The sequence below is a fragment of the Passer montanus genome, unplaced genomic scaffold (genome assembly GCF_014805655.1).
Source record: "Passer montanus isolate IOZ18808 unplaced genomic scaffold, ASM1480565v1 scaffold431, whole genome shotgun sequence".
In the NCBI taxonomy this organism is placed as follows: domain Eukaryota; kingdom Metazoa; phylum Chordata; class Aves; order Passeriformes; family Passeridae; genus Passer; species Passer montanus.
Genome location: NW_024369163.1, coordinates 24146 through 33477, shown reverse-complemented (window position 1 = coordinate 33477; position 9332 = coordinate 24146). Strand labels below are relative to the sequence as shown.

General features: G+C 57.6%; 1 protein-coding gene across 1 annotated transcript; it reads right to left on the bottom strand.

The window, feature by feature from the left end:
- Positions 1 to 2012: 2012 nt before the first annotated feature.
- Positions 2013 to 9064, bottom strand: LOC120507545 (delta(3,5)-Delta(2,4)-dienoyl-CoA isomerase, mitochondrial-like). Its single transcript, XM_039720352.1, has 9 exons — positions 9008 to 9064; positions 7763 to 7858; positions 7583 to 7667; positions 6790 to 6921; positions 6639 to 6720; positions 5927 to 5975; positions 5006 to 5201; positions 4111 to 4182; positions 2013 to 2389 (listed from the first exon to the last, which is right to left on the bottom strand). Exons 1-9 carry the CDS (start codon positions 9030 to 9032, stop codon positions 2221 to 2223), a joined length of 906 nt encoding a protein of 301 aa, XP_039576286.1. The 5' UTR covers positions 9033 to 9064; the 3' UTR covers positions 2013 to 2220.
- Positions 9065 to 9332: the final 268 nt, after the last annotated feature.

Here is a 9332-nt window from a genome sequence, read left to right as displayed (position 1 = left end):
TGAAATTTCACAGATTTGACCCAAATCCGCCCCAAATCCGACCCGAATCTGCCCCAAATCCACCCCCAAATGGCACCTGCAGGCCTACGGCGAGCACTACCCGCTCCAGCAGTTCCAGAAATGAGCTGAAATCCCGGGGATTTGGGCAAAATCCTGGGAATTCCATCAAAAACCCGAAATTCCACAAATCCGCCCCAAATCAGATCCAAATCTGCCCCAAATCTGCCCAAAATCTAACCCCAAATGGCACCTGCAGGCCTACGGCGAGCACTACCCCCTGCAGCAGTTCCAGAAATGAACCAGAATTCCCCAAAAATCCCCAAAAATCCCGGGGATTTGGGCAGAATTCTGGGAATTTGGGCAAAATTCTGAAATTTCACAGATTTGACCCAAATCTGACCCGAATCTGCCCCAAATCCGCCCCAAATCCCACCTGGAGGCCTACGGGGAGCACTGCCCCCTGCAGCACTTCCAGAAATGAGCCAAAATCCCGGGGATTTGGGCAAAATCCTGAAATTTCACAAGTCCGCCCCAATTTTGACCCAAATCCACCCCAAAAGTGGCCTAAAAATCCCCCAAAATTCCCTAAAATCCCCTGGAAATGCCTTAAAAATATCTGGGAATTTCTTTGAAATATCTGGGAATTCCTTAAAAATATCTGGGAATTCCCTAAAAATCCCGAGATTTCCCAAATCCACCCCAAATCTGCCCCAAAAGTGGCCTAAAAATCCCCAAAAATTCCCTAAAATCCCCCAGGAATTCCTTAAAAATATCTGCAAATTCCCTAAAAATCCTGAAAATGCCTTAAAAATATCCAGGAATTCCTTAAAAATATCTGGGAATTCCCTAAAAATCCCGAGATTCCCCAAATCTGCCCCAAATCCCACCTGGAGACCCCCGGGGGCTTTTCCCACCCTGGCAGTTCCAAAAATTCCCTAAAAATCCCCAAATTCCCTAAAAAAACTCCAGAATTCCCTAAAAAATCCTGGAATTCCCTAAAAAAAAACCCCAATAAATGTTATTTTGGAGAGGAGAAGCCTCAGGAATTTTGGGATTGGATCTCTGGGATCTTTGGGATTTTTGGGATTGGATTTTTGGGATTTTTGGGATTGGATCCCTGGAAGTTTGGGATTTTTGGGATGGATTTCTGGGATCTGAGGGCCCTGGGAATTTCAGGAACACCTAAAAAAACCGAAATCCACGAAAAATAAAGGATTTATTTCAGGAAATTCCCTAAAAAACCCAAATTTGTTGAAAATTAAAGGATTCTTTTGGCCACGCCCATCCCTGCCTGGCCACGCCCACACCACCCTGCAGTGGCGCCCCCTGGCGGCCGGGAGGACCCGCCAGTTCCCCTCATTAGCGTTAATTAACGAGCCCCCCCCGTTTCCCCTCATTAATTAACGAGGCCCCCCCCGGTTCCCCTCCTCGTTAGCGTTAATTAACAAGCTCCTCTCATTTTTTAATTCCCCCCAGCCCCGCGGTGGCTCCTCGGGGACCCCTCGGTGACACGCCAGGGACATCTGGGGACAAAGGAGTTTATTGGGGACATTGGGGACACCGCGGTGGCACCGAGGGGACACCGGGGAAGGGGACCTCGGTGGCACCAAGGTGGCACTGGGGACACTCAGGTGGCACTCAGGTGACACTCAGGTGACACAGGTGGCACTCAGGTGACATCAGAGCTTGGCGAAGGGCACGCTGGGGACACTCAGGTGACCCAGGTGGCACTCAGGTGACATCAGAGCTTGGCGAAGGGCACGCTGGGGACACTCAGGTGACCCTGGTGGCACTCAGGTGACATCAGAGCTTGGCGAAGGGCACGTTGGGGACACTCAGGTGACCCTGGTGGCACTCAGGTGACATCAGAGCTTGGCGAAGGGCACGCTGGGGACACTCAGGTGACCCAGGTGGCACTCAGGTGACATCAGAGCTTGGCGAAGGGCACGCTGGGGACACTCAGGTGACCCTGGTGGCACTCAGGTGACATCAGAGCTTGGCGAAGGGCACGTTGGGGACACTCAGGTGACACTCAGGTGGCACTGAGGTGGCACTCAGGTGACATCAGAGCTTGGCGAAGGGCACGCTGGGGACACTCAGGTGACCCTGGTGGCACTCAGGTGACATCAGAGCTTGGGAAAAGGGGATGTGGGTGGCACTTAGGTGACCTTGGTGGCACTGAGGTGACACTGGTGACACTCAGGTGGCACTCAGGTGACATCAGAGCTTGGCGAAGGGCACGTCCTCGGGGCCCTTCTTCTCCAGGGCCGCCTGCACCGACTTGGGGATGTCCTCGGTCTGCAGCATGGCCATGTTCCACGTGGCCTGGGGACATTGGGGACAGTGACAGGGACATTGGGGACACTGGGACATTGGGGATGTCCTCGGTCTGCAGCATGGCCATGTTCCACGTGGCCTGGGGACATGGGGACATCGGGGACATTGGGGACATGGGCACATTGGGACATTGGGGACATGGGGACAGTGACAGGGACACTGGGGACATGGGGGACATTGGGGACAGGGACCCTGGGGGAGGTGGCCCTGTCCTGGGGCTGGTGTCCCTGATTCTGGGGAGGTGACCCTGATTTCAGGGAGGTGACAATCCCCGGGGTGGCCCTGTCCTGGGGAGGTGACACTGGGGGAGGTGACCCTGATTTTAGGGAGGTGGCCCTGTCTCAGAGGAGGTGACACTGATTCTGGGGAGGTGGCCCTGTCCTGGGGAGGTGACACTGATTCTGGGGAGGTGACACTGATTCTGGGGAGGTGGCCCTGTCCTGGGGAGGTGACACTGATTCTGGGGAGGTGACACTGATTCTGGGGAGGTGGCCCTGTCCTGGGGAGGTGACACTGATTCTGGGGAGGTGGCCCTGTCCTGGGGAGGTGACACTGATTCTGGGGAGGTGGCCCTGTCCTGGGGAGGTGACACTGATTCTGGGGAGGTGGCCCTGTCCTGGGGAGGTGACACTGATTCTGGGGAGGTGGCCCTGTCCTGGGGAGGTGAACCCCAAAACACACAGAAAATACACCCAAATCCACCCCAAATACACCCAAATCCAGCCCAAATCCAGCCCTTGTCCGGCAGCACCCGGCTGGGGACAGAATGAACGGAAAATACACAGAAAATATACAGAAAATATACAGAAAATACACAGAAAATACACCCAGGAACCCCAAAACACACAGAAAATACACCCAAATCCACCCCAAATACACCCAAATCCAGCCCAAATCCAGCCCTTGTCCGGCAGCACCCGGCTGGGGACAGAATGAACGGAAAATACACATAAAGTACACAGAAAATACACACAGGAACCCCAAAACACACAGAAAATACACCCAGGAACCCCAAAATCCACCCCAAATCCAGCCCTTGTCGGGCAGCACCCGGCTGGGCACAGAGGAATCACAATGAACCCCAAAACACACAGAAAATACACCCAAATCCACCCCAAATCCACCCAAATCCAGCCCAAATCCAGCCCTTGTCGGGCAGCACCCGGCTGGGGACAGAGCAGGGACACAAAACACAAATAAAATACACGGAAAATACACACAGGAACCCCAAAATACACCGAAAATACACACAAAATCCACCCCAAACCCACCCAAAAAATCCACCCCAAAATCAGCCCCAAATCCCCCTGAAATTCACCCCAAATACACCAAAACCACACCCCCAAAATCCACTCAAATCTATCCAAAATCCTCCTAAAATTCACCCAAAATTCACCAAAATTCATGAAAAATCCACCCAAATCCTCCTAAAATCCACCCAAAATTCACCAGAATCTAGCCAAAATCCCCCTAAAATTCACCCAAAATTCACTCAAATCAATCCAAAATCCCCCTAAAATTCACCCAAAATTCACCAAAATCCACCCAAAGTTCAGCAAAAATCCACCCAAATCCCCCTAAAATTCACGCAAAATTCAGCAAAATCCATCCAAAATTCACCCAAAATTCACCAAAATCCACCCAAAATTCACCCAAATCCTCCTAAAATCCACCCAAAATGCAGCAAAATCCATCCAAAATTCACCGAAAATTCCCCTAAAATTCACCCAAATCCCCCCAAACCCCCCCAGACCCCCCAGGGCGGGTCCCCACCTGACGAGGCCGCAGCTCAGCGCCTCCGGGGCTCTCATGACGCGGGCGGTGAAAGCCAGCTCGTTCACCAGGCTGGGACACGGGGACAGTGTGGGGACATGGGGACATCATTGGGGACATGGGGGACAGTGGGGACACCAGGGGACATTGGGGACATGGGGACACCAAGGGGACATCACTGGGGACACGGGGACATTGGGGACAGGGGGACAGCATTGGGGACACCAGGACATTGGGGACACAGGGACAGTGGGGGGACAGCAGTGGGGATGTCATTGGGGACATTGGGGACACCAGGAGAACATGGGGACATCACTGGGGACATCACTGGGGACGCAGGGGGGACATGGAGACAATGGGGACATTGGGGACATGGGGGGGACATCTGGGACAGTGTGGGGACATCATAGGGGACATGGTGACGTTGGGGACATTACTGGGGACACAGGGGGGACATTGGGGACATTATTGGGGACATGGGGACATCATTGGGGACATGGGGACATCATTGGGGATGCCACTGGGGACATCATTGGGGACATTTGGGACATCACTGGGGACAGCGTTGGGCACATCGGGGACATCATTGGGGACATGGGGACATCACTGGGGACAGCGTTGGGCACATCGGGGACATTATTTGGGACACTATTAGGGACATTGGGGACACGGGGACAGCGTGGGGACATTGGGGACATCGCTGGGGACACCGGGGGGGTCACAGGGCGGGACATTACTGGGGACACAGGGGGGACATTGGGGACATTATTGGGGACATGGGGACATCATTGGGGACATGGGGACATTGGGGACATTGGGGACAGCGTTGGGGACATTACTGGGGACACAGGGGGGACATGGGGACATTGGGGAGACAGTGGGGAAATGGGGACACCGGAACAGCGTTGGGGACATCATTGGGGATGCCACTGGGGACATCATTGGGGACACGGGGACATCATTGGGGACACGGGGACAGCGCCACGCCTGGGGGGGGCAGCCTTCGTCACCATCCTCATCCTCATCGTCATTGTCATCCTCATTGTCATCGTCATCATCATCGTCATCATCATCATCATCATCATCCCATCCTCATCATCACCATCCTCATCCTCATGTCATCCTCAATATCATCATCATCATCATCCCATCCTCATCATCATCGTCATTGTCATCATCCTCACTGTCATCATTGTCATTGTCATCATCACCATCCTCATCCTCATCGTCATCATCATCATCACCATCCCATCCTCATCATCATCGTCATTGTCACCCTCATTGTCACCATCATCTTCATCACGATCCCATCCTCATCCTCATCCTCACCACCCTGTTCCCATTTTATCCCACCCTCATCTTCACCCCGATCTTCATCCTCATCGTCCCCATCCCCCATGGCCCCACACCACTGTTCCAATCCCGACCCCCAACCCCAATCTCCACCCCAAACCCCGACCCAATTCCAACCCCAAACCCAACCCCAATCCCAATCCTGACCCCAATTCCCGACCCCAATCCTGATCCCAATCCCACCCCAAACCCGACATCATTGGGGACATCACTGGGGACATTGCTGGGGACACGGGGACATCATTGGGGACAGGGTTGAGGACAGGGTTGGGGACAGAGTGGGACAGCGGTGGGGACAGCATTGGGGACACTCTTGGGAATGTCACTGGGGACACTATTGGGGACACGGGGACAGTCCAAACCCCAATGCCATCCCAATCCCGATCCCGACCGCAAACCCCAAACCCCAAACCCCAAACCCCAAACCCAAACCCCGACCCCACCCCGGCCCCGCTGCCCTCACCGGCTCCGATGCAGGGCCCGTGCACGGCGGCGATCACGGGTTTGGGGCACTGCGGGGATTTGTGGGGTCAGGGCAGGTTTTGGGGGTCAGGATGGGTTTATGGGGTCTGGGGGGTTTGGGGCACTGTGAGGTTTTTGTGGGGTCAGGGTGGGTTTGGGGCATTGCAGGCAGATTTGGGGTCAGGGCAGGATTTGGAGTGCCAGAGTGGGTTTGGGGCACTGTAGGGTTTTTGTAGGGTCAGAGCGGGTTTAGGGGAGGCAGATTTGGGGTCAGGGTGGGTTTATGGGGTCAGGGCAGGTTTTGGGGTCAGGAAGGGTCTGTGGGGTCCGGGCATGTTTGGGGCACTGTGGGGTTTTTGGGGGCTCAGGGCAGGTTTTGGGGTGTCAGGCTGGGTCTGTGGGGTCAGGGTGGGTTTGGGACATTGAATGGGGGGTTTTTGGGGTCAGGCCGGGTTTATGGGGTCAGCCCAGGTTTTGGGGTGCCAGGCCAGGTTTAGGGGTGCCAGCCCAGGTTTGGGGTGTCCCGGGGGTCCGTGCCCACCCTCTCCATGACGGAGAAGCTCTCCTGGAACTCCAGGATGTGCAGGGGCCAGGCTGGGTTTGGGGTCAGGCCAGGTTTGGGGTGCCAGGCTGGTTTTATGGGGTCAGCCCGGGTTTAGGGGTGCCAGCCCAGGTTTGGGGGTGTCCCGGGGGTCCCGGGGGTCCGTGCCCACCCTCTCCATGACCGAGAAGCTCTCCTGGAACTCCAGGATGCGCCGGCGCAGCGCCCAGGCTGGGTTTATGGGGTCAGGCCGGGTTTAGGGGTGTCAGCCCGGGTTTGGGGGTGTCCCGGGGGTCCCGGGGGTCCGTGCCCACCCTCTCCATGACCGAGAAGCTCTCCTCCCCCGGACCCCCGACCCCGTCCCACCGGCGGTGAAGGCGCTGCCGGCCCCGGAGATGACGACGGCGCGGCACGAGGGATCCTCGGAGATGTCCTGGAAGCACTGCACCAGCTCCCTGCACCAGTATGAACCAGTATGAACCAGTATGAACCAGTACAGACCAGTATGAACCAGTATGAACCAGTACAGAGCAGTGACACCAGTGTGCACCAGCTCCCTGCAGGATGAACCAGTACATAGCGTTGACACCAGCGTGCACCAGCTCCCGGGACCAGTAGGAACCATTATGAACCAGTATGAACCAGTACAGAGCAGTGACACCAGTGTGCACCAGCTCCCTGCACCAGTACAGACCAGTATGAACCAGTACAGACCAGTACAGAGCAGTATAAACCAGTATAGACCAGTAAAAACCAGTATGAACCAGTATGAACCAGTATGAACCAGTATGAACCAGTGACACCAGTGTGCACCAGCTCCCTAAACCAGTACAGACCAGTATGAACCAGTACAGACCAGTACACACCAGTTCCCCCCAGCCGTGTCCCAGTCCATCCCAGTGCCCCCCAGCCCCATCCCAGTCCCTCCCAGTTTGTCCCAGTCCCCCCCAGTCCCTCCCAGTCCTCCCCCAGTCCATTCCCAGTTCCCCCCAGTGTCCCCCAGCTGTGTCCCAGCCCGGTCCCAGTGCTCCCAGTTTGTCCCAGTCCCCCCCAGCCGTGTCCCAGCCGTGTCCCAGTGCATCCCAGTGCTCCCAGTGCTCCCAGTGCTCCCAGTACCTCCAGCAGCGCAGGTCGATGGCGTTGCGCTTGCCGGGCCGGTGCAGCTGCAGGTGCAGCACGTGCGGCCGCTCCCGCTGCAGCCCGGGCACTGGGATGGAAATGGGGACACTGGGATGGGAACAGGATTGAACTGGGAGGGACTGGGATTGAACTGAGGACACTGGGAGCACTGGGGGTGCAGCGTCTGCAGCTCCCGGGGGGGGGACATTGGTGACTCCGGTGTCACCGAGATCACCGAGCGCGACACGGGCACTGGGATGGCACTGGGACGCACTGGGGTGGAAATGGAGACACTGGGATGGACTGGGAGGGACTGGGATGGACTGGGATTGAACTGGGAGGGACTGGGATTGAACTGAGGACACTGGGAGCACTGGGGGTGCAGCGTCTGCAGCTCCCGGGGGGGGGACACCAGGGGCTCCGGGGGGGACATCGGGGACTCCGGTGTCACCGAGGTCACCGAGTGGGACACGGGCACTGGGATGGCACTGGGACGCACTGGGGTGGAAATGGAGACACTGGGATGGACTGGGAGGGACTGGGATGGACTGGGATTGAACTGGGAACACTGGGGTGCAGCGTCTGCAGCTCCCGGGGGGGGACACGGGGGGGGACATCGGGGGTGTCACCGAGGTCACCGAGGTCACCGAGCGGGACACGGGCACTGGGATGGCACTGGGACACACTGGGATGGGAACGGGATTGAACTGGGGACGCTGGGATTGAACTGGGAGCACTGGGATGGGAATGGGATTGAACTGGGAGGGACTGGGATGGACTGGGGGGGCACTGGGGGGCCACTGGGGATACTGGGATTGAACTGGGATGGACTGGGAGCACTGGGGGGGCACTGGGGGGGCACCGTCAATGTCACTGACGCCACTGGAAGGGACTGGGACAGTGGGACTGGACTGGGAGGGACTGGGAGGGACTGGGACTGAACTGGGGGGCACTGGGGGCACTGGGGACACGGGGACACGACTGGGGGCACTGGGAGGGACTGGGATGAGAACCGGGACCCACTGGGGACAAACTGGGACCCACTGGGGACAAAGTGGGACTGACTGGGACTGACTGGAGACAAACTGGGGACAAAGTGGGGACAAACTGGGACCAACTGGGACCCGCTAAGGACAAACTGGGACAAACTGGGGACAAACTGGGACTGACTGGGAACTGACTGGGGACGAAGTGGGACAGACTGGGACAAACTGACACCGACAGGGACCCACTAAGGACAAACTGGAACAAACTGGGACAAACTGGGACCCACTGGGGACAAACTGGGACTGACTGGGAACTGACTGGGACCCGCTAAGGACAAACTGGGACCCACTGGGGACAAACTGGGACAGACTGGGACAGACTGGGGGGGTCGCGGGGGTCACGTGGCCCTGGCGGGGTCGCCCCTCCCCCACTCACGCGCCCGCAGCAGCCGCGCCGCCATCGGCTCCGCTCTCCGCCAGGGGGCGCCGCGCGCTTCCGGCCCCGCGGCCAATGGCGGCGCGGCGCGGCGCCACGCCCCCTGGCAGAGAGGAAGTGACGCACTAACGAGGCGGAAGTGGGGCGGGATTCGCCCTAACGAGGCGGAAGTGACGCGCGGCGAGGCGGAAGTGGGGCTGGAGGACAAATTTGTGCCGAAAGTTCTGGAATTTCACCCAAAATGCCACCGAGTCCTCCGTGAACCCCCAAATCCTCCCGGGGTCCCCCCAGAAAAACCCAAAATCCCCGCGGCCAATGGCGGCGC

Coding starts and splice junctions, on each gene's coding strand:
- LOC120507545 (XM_039720352.1), bottom strand. CDS start 9,032: ATGGCGGCGCGGCTGCTGCGGGCGC. Junction 5,202..5,926: donor CGGGCCCTGCATCGGAGCCG/GTGAGGGCAGCG, acceptor GGTGATGATGAG/GATGGGATGATGATGATGAT. Junction 2,390..4,110: donor CTGAGCTGCGGCCTCGTCAG/GTGGGGACCCGC, acceptor GCCATGCTGCAG/ACCGAGGACATCCCCAATGT.